This window comes from Melopsittacus undulatus, chromosome 2, assembly GCF_012275295.1.
Source record: "Melopsittacus undulatus isolate bMelUnd1 chromosome 2, bMelUnd1.mat.Z, whole genome shotgun sequence".
Lineage (NCBI taxonomy): Eukaryota > Metazoa > Chordata > Aves > Psittaciformes > Psittaculidae > Melopsittacus > Melopsittacus undulatus.
In genome coordinates, this window is record NC_047528.1 from 58891954 (window position 1) to 58908898 (window position 16945).

At 40.0% G+C, this 16945-nt stretch overlaps 1 protein-coding gene across 3 annotated transcripts in view; it reads left to right on the top strand.

The window, feature by feature from the left end:
* Positions 1–16945, top strand: part of NAXD (NAD(P)HX dehydratase) — a 52820-nt gene that overhangs the window by 31296 nt on the left and 4579 nt on the right. For all 3 annotated transcript variants that reach the window (XM_034072065.1, XM_034072058.1, XM_034072074.1), the window contains 4 exons: positions 7312–7362; positions 7443–7547; positions 7887–8007; positions 16577–16697. In XM_034072065.1, coding sequence (XP_033927956.1) covers positions 7312–7362; positions 7443–7547; positions 7887–8007; positions 16577–16697 — 398 coding nt within the window. The remainder of the gene's footprint in view (positions 1–7311; positions 7363–7442; positions 7548–7886; positions 8008–16576; positions 16698–16945) is intronic.

A 16945-nucleotide genomic window follows, 5' to 3' on the forward strand; every position in this document is an offset into this window, starting at 1 on the left:
TCATCGGCAAACTTGCTGAGGGCACACTCGATTACATTGTCCATGTCACCGACAAAGATGTTAAACAAGACCAGTCCCAACACTGATCCCTGAGGGACACCACTCATTATTGATCTCCAGCTGGACATTGAACTGTTGACCACAACTCTTTGCGTGCGACCATCCAGCCAGTTCTTTATCCACCAAGTGGTCCACCTATCAAATTGATGTCTCTCCAATTTATAGACAAGGATGTCATGTGGGATAGTGTCGAATGCTTTGCACAAGTCCAGGTAGATGACATCAACTGCTCCACCCCTGTCCATCACTTCTGTAGCCCCGTCATAGAATTGCCATGATTTTTCAAATATGATGGCCAGTGGCTTTACAACATTTGCCAGCTCCTTCAGGACCCGCGGATGGATTTCGTCAGGTCCCATGGACTTGTGTACATTCAGGTTCTTAAGATGGTCTCGAACCAGATCCTCATGTACAGTGTGCCCAAGGTCTAGGTTTTCACAATCCCTGCGTCCACCTTCCAAGGCTTGGGTGGTGCAGTCAGAGCCTTTGCCAGTGAAGACCGAGGCAAAGAAGTCATTCAGAACCTCAGACTTCTCGAAGTCCTGTGTAGCCAGTTCTCCCAAAAGCTTCCGTAGGGGGCCTATGTTGTCCCTAGTCTGTTTTTAAACCGCTACATACCTATAAAATCCCTTCCTATTATCTTTAACATCCCTTACCAAGTTTAGCTCCAATTGGGCCTTAGCTTTCCTAACTTGGTCCCTAACTTCCTGAACAACATCCCTGTATTCATCCCAGGCCACCTGTCCTTGCTTCCACCAAACAGTGGAACAGTGGATCTCCATTTCTTTAATGATTTTCAAAACCTTCTGTATCAAATAATTTTTCTTTTATTTGGGTAATAAAAGGGAAGCTTCTTTTCTTGTCCCCTGTCAGCCCTGACTATGGCCTTGAGCACAAGCCTGTGCTTGGGATATTTGCCTACCTCTAGCTGTGTAAGATTACAAACTTACGCTTGCCAAGGCCATTTTCAAAGCATCTCTGCTGCAGAGCTGCATCCTGACCTCTATTGCAGCTGAGTCCCTGCTAACTCTGCATTTATCCAGACTTGAAGCAAGGAATGCAGAAATGCTTCCTAGGGCTTTCAGTGCCTATTTGTGGGAATTGATTTGCAGTGTGTTGGGGTGGAACTTATTTGTGCCTCCTGGGCACTTTGGGGAAGGAGTGTGCAGAAATACTTCCAGCTGCAGCATTTACAGGGAAAATTTTGCTGTTTTTTCCCTTTTATCTCTTTGTTCCAAACAAAACTCTGGATTCAGAATTGTTGGGTGAGAGCAGCATCCATGTGAAAAATACAAGCAATTATAGGGGGCATTTCAATAGCAGTTTCTGATCCTAACTTTCAGTAGAGGGTTCTTCCATAAAAAGGGTTGCCACAGCTTTTTGATACTTTAAGGTTTTATGAGATGTAACTAGTGCCACGTTATGCACATTTGAATGTCTGTACCAAACCAGAGTATGTAATTACATACTTGGCATTTGCAGATTGCAATAGAGTGCACTGAAGGCAAGGTTATACTGCTTCCTAAAATGTTCGAATGTCATCACGGGCAGTACTGTCTATTATCATGGCATGCAGAAGCTTAAACATCTTTTTGAGAACATGAATAAGGAATTTTGCAAAGACTAGGCCAAGACATGCCTCTTGAAGGGACCTAGGAAATACAGTGTCCATTGCTGGTGTCAGTGAAGAAGACTTTGCAAGGTAGAAAGATGACATTGTGATGCATCCTTGATGAAAATTAATTACTGTTGTGGGATAGATGTTGCTTTATATATGCTGTTATTGTGGTTTTCTGTTTATTTCATTGTCTTTTACTAAAAGCTCTAATTTCCTGATTCTTCCCATTGCAAACATCAAATGCTGAAGGTATTGTGCAGGTAAACCAAATGAGTTCACCAGTAAGAACAGAAGTAGTGCTGCAGCTCATAATTAGACTGAAAGTCATTGCAGGCATTCTGCAACTAATCCACATCTAATTAAAAAAGCTGAGAAACGTATCCAAGTCAGATGTGGACAAAACTGTACATAATTGCCTTTTCCAAGGAGCTATGGGGAACCACCTTGTATGCTATTGTCTACAGGCAGAGTAAATAGGATATGGTGTTATTGCTGGCTCATGGGCTTGAGTGGAGAAGTCCAGGCTGACTACAGAGTTTTGCAAGAGGCTGTGGATGCTGCTAGTGCCTCAGGGTGGCTGCTGTAGGAAGACTTCCATGGCTGATTAGATATCCTTTGATAGTACTAAGAAGTTCCATAGCAATTTATTCCTCCCTCACATGTTCCCTTCATTCCCCTCCTAGCTGTTTTTTGCAGCCAGAGTTTTGCACTGGCTCATTTTGGCCCATTCCCATTTTCCATAATAATTATGGAAGTGTGCAAGAGTCCTGGATTTCCGTGTTAGTGCAGGTGAACCTTGTGTTTCATAGCACAGCTGCAGGGTATCAAATGGATAAATTGCATAATGTTTTTCTGCATTACTGTGCTCTCCTTCAGCACACTTGTCCCTTCAACATTCTTTCTCCTGTAGTCCTTTCCAGCCTGAGTTGTTTCTGATTTAATGTGTGTGGTGGTCTGGTTGCAGTGGAATATGAGTTTTCTGTTTTCTTTTGGTTTGTTTTTGTGGTGTTGTGGGTGGTTTTCCCCCATAAATAAACAGAATTTGGCTTTGGGAATCTTATTTTAAAATTCCCATGTGAAAGTTGGGACAGAGTGCAGTTATTTGATGAATGCATTACATTTCAAGGAATAGCTTCCATGATAAAATAATTAATTAAAACACATAAAGTCTTTGCACTTACTTTTAAGTTTTCCTAATTGCAGTAAAGGGTTACCTTTACTCAGACAGAGCACTGGTTTCAGCTGTGAAACTTTTTCAGTTCTTTCTGAGTAGGTTGCTTGCGTACAAGTCCTGGATACCCAGTCAGAGGACAAAGATTTTTCAGGAAATTTTGTGTTTCAAGAGTAGAGTAGGAGTAGATCCAGGTTAATTTACCCCCTTCTGGCTCTCTTCCCCTCAACTACCTCCTTCAAAAATTGCAAAATCACTGAAACACTATTTTGGACATTCCTAAATGTCAAGTATTTGGTGCTGCTAACAAATGATAACTGTGTGGGAGGTTGTCCCATATACAGCACCTTCATAGGATGTGTGAATCCCAGGTCATTTCCTCTTTGGCTTAATTAGGGTAGAAACTCAAACTGTGCTTTTCAGTTGTTTGGAGAGGAAGCTCTTGTTACAGATTTGTTTTAGTACAGTTCATCATCACTGATATTAATCACAGCAGGCTGGAACTTGTTTCTCTTTTTTCATCCAAATGTGGGCTGTAGAATCACTGTTTCAGAGAGCCACCAAGTATTCAACCGACTGATAGGAAGCAGAACATCTCTACCAAGGAACTGCCCACACCCCCTTATTAGAACTCTCTACATGAAAGGTAGGAGACTGAAATGTGGGTCTGACTCTGAATATTGTAGAGGAAGTATCCAAATTTCAGTCTTCAGTATCTTAGCTAACCACTGGCTGTAGGTCATCAGGTTGGGTGACAGCAATGTGTCACTGTTCTTCTCCTCATTGATCTCTCTGTTTTGTGACTAGGTGCTAAGATTGCCCTGTGAGTCCAGTATCATTTCTTAGTAATTTTAATTGGCAGTGTTCTCTTCCAAATCCTTTCCCATATTAATAATTGTTACATGGGATAAAACTGAACAGATGGTTCTTGTTCATGCATAGAATCCTGTCAGAAACTGTTAAGTAAGTTTCGGTGTGAAAGTGGAGTTAGTCTTGAGCTATATTGTGTAACTGACAGTGAAGATTTTTCTGTATGCTACAACTATTAACCAGGAAAGTCCATGCCAAATATCGAGATAGGGGTTCAGCTGAAAACTGATTTTTGCTTCCAGGAACAAAATACTCTGCATAGAGGATGTTGCCATTTTTGCTATAAACACCTCTTACGCAACTTACTTATTTGGGGTTTTTTTAAATACACTATCTCTAGCAATAGAGTGTTTAAAAGTGTGCTTAATATCACCTATTTATTGGTGTCTAAAAATAAAGCAGTAAAGTGTCTCTGTTCTCTCTGTGGTAGCTCAGGAAAGGCAGATATGTCTGTTGGTGATTGATCCCACCCTAAGTGTGGTGCCTAAGCTGTGTAGGATGAATTTCTCTCCAGTGGCTAGCCATTTGACCTTTAAATGGCAGCAGGTGAGATGGTCCTGTCCACAATCGATAGGGACCACAGGTTCCCCATTGAATGTTGTGTGCTTCAAATGGATGGTTATCTGCTTCTGCTTTACTATGGTTGCCAGATTAACAATTACCCTTCCCAGAACTTCCTCTGTGAGGTTCCCTGTCTCTCTAAGCAGTTTCTGTCTGAGTTTAAAGAAGAAGAGGAAAGGAAAATAAATAGTTTTCTGGGTTGGGTGGTTTTTCATTTGTTTAGCTGTCGGGTTTTTTGGGTGCGTTTTTTTGTTTGTTTGTTTTGTTTTTTAACAGAAATGAGCTTTCTAAATAAGACAAAGGACTTTTTACCCCTGATTACTTGTTTTATAAGGAGAGAGAGAGGAAAAAAAAGCAAACATCACTCAATATGTTAGATTAGGAGCTTACACCTCAGAGACTCAGCACACAATGGAAGTTGCTTTGCCAGTAGGTTTTACTTAGCAAGATGAAATTTCTCTTCAGAGCAGAGATCAAATGTCTCAGGATTGTGGAAGACATGCTGGAGTGGTAGGAACACAGAATGTTATTAGGAAGAAATGCCTTGTTTCTCTGGATAGTACCAGTGTCTCAGTCTTCCAGAAGTTATTTACTTGTAGGTATACTTTCATGCTTCATAACTTCCACCTTTTAGGTTTTTGTCCTATACTTGTATCCTTTTGGTGGATAATGGATCTTCAGGATTGTTGATTTAGCCTGTTGTTACAGATATATACATACAAAAAGTGAAATTCTAGCCAGTAGTCAAAATGATAGTTATGAGGAAACGTGAAAAGATGTCAGATAACAGCAACAGCCAAACATTCACTGTTTCAGAAACAGAAGTTCCTTGGGTTGCTCATAATATATTTAAGAGTATGATTTGAAAGGGTAAGGACTTTTGTGATTTTGTGTCTTCCCTCAGATTTCCTTAAGGAATCTGTTGGAGAAATCTTTTATGGCTTTAAAAAATGAAGTGTCATGAACGACTGGTTTACTAAAGTTGACATACTAGAATAAACTGGTGATTCATGTTAGTGGGAAGTGAAGCAGTAATTGTTTTATGTACTGAAGGAATTTGGTGAAGCTGCTAATGTACAAAAATATTCTAATTAAAAGCAGTTAGAAAATGAGGTTGCAGTAAATGGTATTTGTATCTTCAAAAATTGGGGGAGAAGGATCTCAGTGCTTTCTTACATGCTATCTTGTTAACCTCTGGGGCTCAGTAGATAGCAATACGATAGCTAATCAGAAGAGCTTAGTGTGGTTCAAAAATAATTGGGCTGTTGGATGTATAATACTCATTTATACAAAAAACAACAAACCATAAACATGGCTGCTAGATCAACAGCCTTATTGTATTATAACCAAGCGAGTCAAATTAAACATAATTGTTAACGAACTTAACTCAGCAGGAGCAAAGCAGTAGAGCTTCTGTGAAGAAAAACTGAGCTATGTACATCTGTGCAGATTAAAGTTAATGAATAAAGAAGTGACTCTGTCGCGTGAATTTCTTAAAAGCTTTGAAAGTAAGTCTCTGTGGTTTTCAGTATGCCACAGCTAATTGTAGGCATGCTTTAAGATTCCATCCTTGCACAGCTGTTAAATACACTTACTCATAAACTTGAATAGTTTAATAGCAGTTGAATGGCATGAGTTGTGTAAAAATCTGTGATTGGTTCAGAATTATCCAGGGAGGTGGATGTGGGAGAAAACTTTTGGTGTTTGTTCCCTTGGGATCCCAAAGAGGGTGGGCAGTCTGTGACACACAGCTCAAGCTGAGGCTTGTGCCAGGCACGTGTGTGTGTCATGGAAAGGGTTTTATTCTGTAGCAGCTTCTAATGTAGCTGCAACGGTGTGTTGAGATAAGTCCTCAAGCTTGGAGCAGCTGGTAGTGTATCACTCTCATGCTTCCAATGTGCGAACAGTCCCCAAGCGAACAAAAGTAGTGTTAGGTTGAAGCACACTGCTCTAAGTTCTGGTCATCCATTTAAAAATAGAAGGGAAAGATTTCTACTGGTATTGGAAAAATCAGAATGAAGTAGGAACGTGTTTGTGAAGATGTGTATATTCCATAATCAGTAATTTGCAGGAAGCGAGGTGGGCAGTATTTATTTTGACCACAATACAAGAACCAAGTGATGTTCAATACTGTGAACATCCATTAAAAGCTGCTTCCTTGTTCCTTACATAATTGCTAACCTGCGGAGCCCTGTGCCATATGACAGCTAATCTGAAGAGCTTAATAACATTCAAAACTAATTAGACTTTTGGACGGATACCATCCTCTGTTATCTTCTACAGGAAAAAGATAAACTCTCCAGCTTCAAAGACAAGTTGATAATGACCAACATTCAAAAAACTTGACTGTCAGCCATTGCTCATTAAAAAAACTTGAGTATCAATTGTTGCCACTGTTCAGTTAGAAGAGAGAACAGGACAAGGGCAGAGTGTCTGCTAGTAGATGCTGCTTGCTGAAAAAACAGTTCTCCAGATAGTCTGTTGAGTGACCCAGCTTGGATTTGTTTTGAAAGTGAAAGGGCCACAAGTGAAATTACATGTCTTGTGTACTGCTTGTCTCAGGTTGTTCGTCCATGCACACAAATACTGCAGTGGGGCTACTATCAGAAAAGCAGCTAAAATTAGTATTATAGTTATTTGTAGATTTATATCATAGCAATACTCTCCTGGATTTATTCTTAATTTTTTTAATTGGAGATGCATTTTTGCTGTGTGTGACTGATGTTGGCATTACATGCCTCCTGCAGCAGGGAGAGTAAGATTGTTTGCTTGTTTGCATAGCAACACCAAGGCATCAGTTATGGAACCCCTCTTGATACTGCTTATACCTGAAACAGGGAGAGAACAATGTAGTCATAAAATTACCAGTTGATATGAGGATTTTTTACATTAGTTTGCGGAATATAACTGATTGTTTCCAATTTGCTTTGTAAAAACAACTTACATAATCAGATTTATTATATACATGTGGTTTGGATTGTAAGAGATTTAAACTAGCAAGCATCTTAAAGTTGTCTTCATTTTTTTGCAGGGTATCATAGAAAAATCAAAAGTGAAAGGAATTCCTGTCATTATTGATGCTGTAAGTATTTTCTTGATTCAATCGGTGATTTGATGTATAAGAATCCATTAAGTAAATGTTCTTCTTACTGGTCTTTGCAGGATGGACTTTGGCTTATTTCCCAGCAGCCTTCCCTAATTCAAGGCTACCAGCGAGCTATTCTTACTCCAAACTATATGGAGTTTAGTAGACTGTATGAAGCCATGGTGAGCTGTTTTCCTTTTTTATATTTAAGTACATGCAAGTCCAGTCTTCTAGTCTTTAAAAATAAACAACTTATTACTGGCTTGAACATTATGTGTTGTTTCTTATATGCAGAATAAGCATTCTCTGGGTTTTTATGCATAATTCTTAAAGATCTTTTACGGAAGACTTTTTCTTACACGCTTTTTGGCACTGCAGTGAGTATAGGAAAAAAAATACCTGGAAAGAATGATAGTGCTGCTTTTTGTTTCTTCCCCCATACATATGATGAAGTAGCAGGTGTTAGAATATGTTGTTCTAGTAGTAAAATACATACTGTGTATGGAATTCTTGTGTTGTAGCTTAGAGACCCCGTAGACAGTAGTGATCATCATGGATGTGTATTAAGACTCAGCCAAGCCATGGGGAATTTGACAGTTGTTCAGAAGGGAGAAAGAGATCTTATTTCAGATGGAGAGAAAGGTAAGTGAAGCCTTTTGCTTTCAGCAATGATTGTTTTGTTTTCCTTGCTTTCAGTCCAATGGCTGGACTGTAGTCCCTGAAGATTGAATGGGAGGGGTGGCTTTGCAGATCGCCTTTAGATGATTTGTGTGAATTGATACTTTAAGAGTGCAACTTATTTGCTGAAAGAAGAAAAAAAATTGCCGATTTTATTTCTTATTTAAATGGCTATAACTTATCTTTTATATTATGCAGGTATTGAGATACTGATTTTTCAATCTTTGAACTGTTTTAAAATCCGTGGCTGAAATGGTCTGTGTAAGTGCAGACGTCGTTGCTAAATTGGTGCAGAATAATATTGTTTCACCATATATCAGCGTGCATGAAAAATAAAGATGTCTTGAGGTCCATGGAGCTGTAGATCAGCATGTACGTATATGACTTGTACATTAGGCCTGACAAAAAAAAAATCAAATTAACTCTAGATTGCCATTACAACTTTTTAAACCAGTCACTCATATGGTTAAAATATACTTAATAAATGAGCTGCCTGGGTGATCCTTTTTACACTGATCGTTTACTGTGATCAGTATAAAATGAATTCATGAGTGCCTTCATTGCATTTTGACTACATGGTCTTATTTCACATACATAACAAGCAGCAGCTCTGCTTCTAATTACTTGAAATGCTAATTTCTGATAAATGTTTATGCCGCTTCTGAACTGTTTCATATAAACAGTCAGTTTTTCATTATTGGGAGACACAGGAGTCTTTTGTAACAGAAAATCTGATGTAATATGACAACTGGTTTGTTCAGAGCCACCTTCTACATACCCCCATTAGTACAGATAATATAACAGACTGTGAAGCAAGCTGGGATGGATAGATAGATCTATCTACACTGATACTAACTCATATAGTTACGCCTATGTGGTGAAGGACATGGGTTGATCATACAGTACCCAAGCTGCCCTGCATGAAATCTGCTGTCACATTTGCATCCATAGCAGAGTAGGTTTGTAACCTTGGACAGTCAAGTCAGGCTTAAGGGAGGATGAACTCTTGTCAGAAGATAAACTAACCTGGCTCTAGTTTATGCCAGCTAGAGAGCTTTAGAGCACTGTGGTGTATCTTCTTTCTCTGATTTTATGTCAACAGTGTTCTTCTTATGCAAGATTATTGCTTTTTTTAATGAATGTTGTGAAAACTGGGTGAGTGCTTTAGACTGGGCACATTACCTGCTGGTATCTCAGATCTCCTTCTGACCTGTTACTCTTCATATGCATGTACCCCACCACTGATGGCGAGAAGGGACACTGTCTTCATTGTCTCTTGTCATGCAGGGTTCAATAAAGAAAAAAACTCTTTCCAGTTTCAATTTTGGGTGTTCAGGTGTGACACAAGTTCCATGTATGTCTTGTGTGATTTTTTTTTTTCTCACCTTGTTCTTTGTCTCTGTTGTGTTCTGATCTCTTTTTTCTCTTAGTTAAATGGCTTTTTTATTTGAAATAGAAACAGTTCTGTGCCTTTATAGCAGTTGTTTGCTGTCCAGCTATAGGCTGCTTTCTTGTTACTTTGCTTCTATCACTGATGCCTTCTCTCTCCTGGATTACAGACATTACAGGACAGCGTTGCTGAGCTGTAAAAAAGCAGTTGGCAGGTTTAATACAGTTTATAATGTCTGCTACACTGTTTTTAGGGTTGTTGTTTGCAAGAAGCTTCCTGAGAATTTTGCAGAAACTGTAGACTTCATCTTCCTTCTAATAAGTGTGTTCTTTGGGTCTGGGAGTTACTGTCGGTCATTCTTTTAAAAGCTGCTTAAATGCAAAATCACAGTGAGAAAGGAGATTCTACTGTCTGCTCTGTGCCACAACACAGAACATGTTGTGTCACCGACCCTGAATTCTCTCCCAGGTTTTTTGCTCTGAGTGTTTTCATCTGTCTGTTCTTCTGATCTTATGTAAGTTTTTTTTTTCACCTAAGACAGCATACATCATGATTCCAATGTGAGGGAAATCCATATTGTTGGATCAGGCTAATGTTCTCTGAGCACAATCAAATACTATGAAAAAGTCTGTGTACTCCTCTTGCCTTTATTGTCAAAATCTGTTCATAGTGCTTAACCTGTACCTGTTTTCAGACATTTCCTGCCTGAGCTCATGTACTTAGCATATTGATACTGGAGTTTCCATATATGAATTTTAAACTTTCTCTTTTGGAAATATATTGCATGCCTACTTTCTGGAAAAAAAAAAAGCAGAGGAGGGGGGGAGGAAGGGTGGGAATGAAAAAGAGTAAGTCTGAATGCACTCCAGGAAAATCAGAAGCTGCAAACTTTACTATGTAGCTTTAGTGTTCTGCTCTTGGCTGTGATGTTGGCTTTTTGAGGGTGCGGGGAAGACTGGCTTGGTGAATACTTTATAGCTTAGAGTGACTGTGGTGTTATTCATGAATCTGTAGTGAATTCAGCAAACAATTTTCTTCTGTTAGTTGAAGACAGAAAAGGTTATCAGGTGATTTGATAGCTGGAAGTACAGGTGTTGGTGAAGGATTACTGTTGGCAGATAACTGTAGTCTTAAGCAGACAAGCACAATAAGTGATTGGAAGCTGAAGCTTAATAAATTCACATTAAAAGTAAGGCAGAGAAGTTAGCTATGACAATAACATACCTAGAACTCTGATAGATGCCAAGCTGTGAAGTGGCTGAACACCTCTGAGATTTTGTTTTACAGATCAGAATAGATGGTGCAAGTGGTTCTTTCTGACCTTAAAATCAGCACCTAATCACATACCTGGCCTCTGTGAAATCAGTAGCAGTCCTCCACTGTAAAGGAGGTTTTCCTAAGATTCGTCTTCATTTCAGTTGAGCTGCCAGCTGCCCTGTAAACGTAATCACCAAGATTTAAGTTAAGTTTTATATACTGTTTTTCTCTTTCCTTTTGCAATTTCACATTATAGCTTGGCCTACAGTTGTTGATTCCCTGCTCTACAAAGATGAGCTTCACCATGCTCTTGGTAGGTGATATCAGTGCCATCACTGACCAGGGTAGGAATGAGTACTCAGCCTGTGGGTGAAAGGTAAGTCAGCTTTTATTCACTATGGCACAGCTCTCTAAGGCTTTCTTTTTATTATTCTTTGGAGAACTGGTCAATAATAAAGTGTGGTTATACCAGTCTTAGTTCCTAACATGTTTAAAATTTGGTTAGGTCCTTGAAGATTTTGGATTTTTGGTTTTAAATGATAAAATGAATTTTTCTGTATTTTCCCAACATCTGTGTTTGTTGTCTCCTCCCTTCCAAAAGGCAGACTTCATGGGTAACCAGACCACTGCTGCCTTGGACTACTTTTACCTGGAGCCAATAGGCAGACATAGTTTCTCTCCAGTTGCCCAGCTGCAGCTATGGTCAAGAGAAGCAAAGCAGCATGTGAGAGGACTTATTAAGTACTAAATAAGGGGCAAAAAAGCCAACTCTTGCCATAAATCCCCAAGCAGTACTTCTGATTTCTGCCGTTCATGCCCCATACAGCTGGAAAGGAAGCTGTTTAGTGCTTATCAGTTCCTGGCTCACTTGGGTGAAAGCTGCTAAGGTATCTGGCTGCCCAGCAGATTTTGCCTAGTTTTTTAACTGAGAGGCAGCACCTTCATTTCCACTCCTGCTTCTGCAGAGTGAGTGAAACAGGGAACTCTTTGTTCATACCCATTGTGCTGCTGTGCTTTCCCTTGCTTGCACAGCCCGGCCTGTGGTCTCCCTGTCACTGCTCACCTGTCATCACATCACATCTCTGGCTGCTGCACCTCTCTAAGAATGTAATGTAAAATTTGGATCATTTTCACTTAGACTGCCTGTTTTCTTGCACTCAAGGACCTATCTAAGTTTTGAAAGTGTGATTAGGGAATATTAAAGTATAAGCACCCTTTATTTAAAAGCCAACTTACATTTTCCTCATCAGTTGAGTGTCTTCTCCAGCCAGAGTCCTTAATCTTGGTTTCCCTGTCTGTATGTTTCTGGGAGTCCACAATCTCCAGCTACATGCTTTTGTGAGCTAACTTGCAAAAGGAAAAAGATAAATTTCTTACTAGTCTGAGTATATGCCAGATCACATATATATGTATTGGTAAAAGATTCTACTCAAGATCTGACAGTGGTCTAAACCTGAATCATGTATTTGGTGGAGCAAAATGGTCTTTGATAGCTTCATTATTTTACATAGAAAATTTAAATCTTAAGCCTTTCAATTAAGCAAGAGTATTTGTTGTTGTGTGGGGTAGCTGATGTAGGTGATCCAATCCAGTTGGATGGTATCAGAAGTGAGAATGGTCATATCTGACAAACACAGATTCCCGAGGACATTAGGATAAGTGTAATACTCCTGCTCTGTGAGAGGAAAACAAGTGCAAAGAACTTGTTCACAATGCCCAAGATTCAAGAATTAAAGTTTAATGTCCAGGCTGTCTTTTGATCTTCAGTCTCAGCGAATGTGGCATTTCACATAGGCTCTTTAGGCTTCTTTATCATCATCAGTATTACATGTTTAGCCTTGACTAGCTAGCCCATGTTTCACATTCTGTGTTCTAAATACAGACACAATAAATGAGTCCCTGGGTTGGTTTGTTTTCACATTGTGAAACAAGAAAACACAGATCTACGTTACTTTTTATACTATATAGACCTTTGGTTTTCTAACTGTAGTGTCTGCGTGCTAGTGTTGTAAGTAGGGCCTCCTGTCTAAAGCCCTATCAGAATTGTTGCTTGCCAGCTAACTGGTAGTGCTTGATCTCAGCAATACTAACTACTGATTTAATTTTTTTTCCCCTTCAAAGCAAGGACAGCTATTTTCAGTTACATAACAGACTTCTAATTAAGCATACAATACCCATAAATGGGTCATTCTTCTGTGCTTTGATCTGCCAGCACAGTTTGGGCTTAAAACTTGCTGGCAATGGTACAGTTAAGTGTGATGCCATGATCTGAATGCTTCCCCAAATGCTGACGTTAATCTTATCTTCAGGGAGTGCTGAAAAGGGAGTGATGGTAACTTGTTTTATGGCCTGAAATGTGTTAAACATAGAGCTACAAAATTACTTGGTTGTAGTTACCTAGAAGTCTGGGGCAGAATTCCAAATTGTGTGGAGCCTGAAACTCTTGAACTTTTACTTTCTGATACTCTGTCAATATGATAGCCTTCAGTATTCTGTTTCTGTGACACACTTCAGTACAGGCAAGCAAGAAGTGCCAGTGACTGTATGTGAGGGACATGTTGTATTTGCTGCGTAGGACTTTGGCAATATTTGTGTGCTGTTTAATTGCTGAGAGTATGTTGAAACTGTTGAATAGGGCTGTGGTTGTTCTGACTCTAGCAGATATCCTTGCTATAATTCAGTGATTTCTTCAATGATGACATTTTTATTTTGTCTAGCCTTTTCCTATTATAGTAGATGTATGCTGCATGGGTAAGTGCTAGGGAGCCGCTTGGTTTTTACTTTTCAGAAAGTTACTTAGCAGAAATCAGTTTTCATTAAAAGACAGTGTGTTTGGTTGGGGGGTGGGTTTATTCATCACTCCGTGAAATGACATCAGATTTGGTTGCCCAGACTTATTAAAAACCAAAACAAGACACCCTGTCCCAAGAGCCAGTTTTGACCTGCATTGGTTGCATGTTTTTCTCTCCTAAGGTCTGTCAGTTGAATTGAATATGAACCTCTCCATTGTTTTGGTTTGGACTGGTGTCAGACTGATTGACCTTAAGTGGTCCTGGTTGCTGCCTTTCAGCATTGATAGGTTGTGGTGGTTTTGGTCTTTGCAGTTTTCCTGTTGTCCAGCATTCTGTTGTCTTTGTCTCCTCAGCTATTCCAAGAACTACATTTTCTAGGTTTCCTGATGTATGTGTTCATCCCTAGTCAAATGTGGTACAGCTTCACTGGGCAATGGACTGAAAAATACATGTAAATACATCATTCTGCATGTCTGCAGGGAATAGAACTGCCCGCCTTCTCAGCATCATCCCTGACTATTCAGTCATGTCCATCTAATCAGGGTCTATGTAACATTGCCACTGCTCAGTGCAGCATATAAGGATGTGACCCCCGTGGTCCTTAAAGATCTGCATGAGCTGTCATCGCAGTGGGACCCAGATATTTAATGTGGGGTGCTGGAATGGGGGACTAGGATGACAGGAGGTTTGTTTTTGTTGTAGGAGAAGACTGGTAAAAGCCTCAGGAAAACTTTGTGCTTTGCATATCTGGCAGTGTGCCAGTTGGTCTTGATGGGCATGTGGGATTCCTTCTTTTCTTTGAAAAGCTCTTAACAGCTATTGTAGTTCAGAAGAGTTTTTCATTCCTTTTCCCGCTGCCTGTTGTAATGTTCATCATCCTTTTGTTTTGAGATGTTCTTTGAGGAGTTGAGCACAGGAGCTGCCCCTGCGTTACACCTTTCCCCCCTCGTTCAAGTGAATTTCCTGTAGTTCTGCTTCTTTTAAGGTATTGCATGGATTTGTTTTCCCGCATTTCTGTGCCAAGTACAAAGGCCTGCTCTTGTTGTCACCTGTGAGGTATTTCTGCACATATTTGAGACTTACTTTGAAAAAAACCCACAAACAAAAGACCACTTCTTTTTTTTTTTTTTTTTTTGTAGCGGGGTGTTATAATTGGTCTGCTTTGAGGAGATCTTGCTTTCCTGTACAGCTCAGAACTGACTGCAGGGTTGTGGGGCTACAGAATAGTGGCAGATGGTGACATGCAGCTAATAAGCAGGGGCTTGTGCTTAGCTGTCAGTCAGAAGGCCCCAAAGCTTTTGAACAGAGGATTTCCACCCTGCCTCCTGCCAGGAGTTCAAGCCCTCAAAGTGAAAATCCTGAGAGATACCATCTTCAAAGTAAGCAGAATTAGAAGTAATTTCTCCAAAAGACTGTATTTGAACAAACCCAAAACACTACCTGAAAGGGCATGGCTTCCTCAGATACCTGACTCAGAAGAGCATTACACTTGTGAAATCTGACATTAACTACTGCTCACTGAGAAACACATCCAGAATCTTAATTTGGGGGGGAGGGGAGAGGGAAGAAGAGTGATTGGGAAAATTAACTGCTGGCAGTACTGCAGCGGTGTCTGCTGTGTTCATGGTGACTAATGAATCTTTGCCCTCTCAGTGGCAGCAAAAATGCACAACTGCCTGGCCTCACAAGCCTAGCAATTACTGCTGGAGGAATTAGTAGGAAATGAAAGTGAAGTACAATTCCTTGCTGCACTGAGTAACAAAAAGCAGAAATGAGCTGTACTAATGAACTGGAAAAGGTCTACTTGCATTAAGTAAGTTTTCACTGCTTGCTGTTTTAAGATTTTCCTGCAAGTCATTTGGCTTTGTGCAGACGTTTTCCCTTCTTTTGCAAGAGGAAAATTCCTTTTAAAAAGACAAAGAGTACTCCCTCTAAATTACCTGAGCTGCTCTGTTCATACACCTCAGAGAACCCCAGCCCAGGTGACTGGAGAACATTAAGGTAAGAGCTGTTGTCCAAACAATGTCTTGCTTTATACTCCACTTGTGTACTTGGCATGCTTGGGTGCACATAACAATGGTGTGCATAGCCATGACCCCAGGTAGCTCTGCAGTAGCTGGCTGGAGATGCTAAGGATCACTACATGGCCACTGATGATTCTGCCAGCTCTTTCACCTTCCTAGGAGAAGAAAATAAATGCCTCCTGGTTTTGTTTTCAGAATCAAGCAATAAAGACAGCTGAGGGTAGGTGCATATCCATAAGAGTTTGGAGAATGGTATCAGAATTGAGGCTGTTTTCTTCTTTTATACTTTATGTACCTCTCAGGCTTCCTGCTTGGACTTGTGGGGAGAACAAAGGACTTAAATTTAGTGGAACCATTTGCATGTTCTTTGTAGTTAAAGCCTCACAAAGAGATTGGTTTGACCAAGGTCCTTTGTATATTTAAAATAGAAATGTAACACCTGATACTTTGTCAGAGCCTATCCACAATGATACTGCTGACAGAAACATACACGGATGTGGAGGACACTGTGACTGGCAGAAAATGATATATCTCTTCACATTGGTTTTACAAAGCTTAAGGAAAAGTCTGTTCTCAGTAAAATGCCTTTCTGGTGGGCATGGTAGAAGGCTTGAAATTCCAGTGTCATTTTGCGTTTTCTCTTTGTAGAAACACCTTGGTTTACATTTGAAAACTCTGAAGGTCAAAGACTTTGGAGAGTTGTGTTTGTGCAGGGGCTTTGTGGAGGGACCTGGTCCAGTTTGGGAGATTTGCTCATCATGGCAGCATCAGTTCATGTGAACTACTCCCTAGTGACTGAGTCTTCTGTGCAAGCTGAGTGAAGTAGAGGAATTGTAAACATTGTGCAGTGCTATTTGTAAGGGATTGAAAAGTAATTAGAAAACTATTTTTAAAATGTTTATGCAGTATTTTTGTTAAGATTTGTGTATTACAGCGTATGCTGCTGCCTGTGAGGAATGTCTCACTTGTTAATCACTGTGTGCCTCAGGTTGACCCTTGCAGCTACAGTGACACAACTGTAAACAGCAGAAAAATGCACATTACTTTGTTTTTGGCTTGTCTATTTGTAGTACTTGTATGCAGTCATGAAGGAAGCAGCCGGAGATGTGGTGGACAGGGGGACCTCCTTTCTGGTTCTCTTGGAGTCTTGGCACACTGGGCCTTTCTTGCTGGAGCAGAAAAAACAAATGGGTATGGATATTAATAACTTCCTAATTCTTGTGAGTCTGTTCTCCTATGGCAGCTGTTGTAGTCCTGCTGCAGACATTCCCAAATGAAATCAGAGTTGTTGGGACTAAGGTATGCATGTACTTTTACAGAATGTAAGGGAGTTGTAGAGCAGTCTGCATAATAGTTACAGTTTTAATAAGACAGACTCTTCAATAATCTAACATTTCCCAATTTGAGGCAGAAGTAGCATGCGAACTTGGATCAAGTCC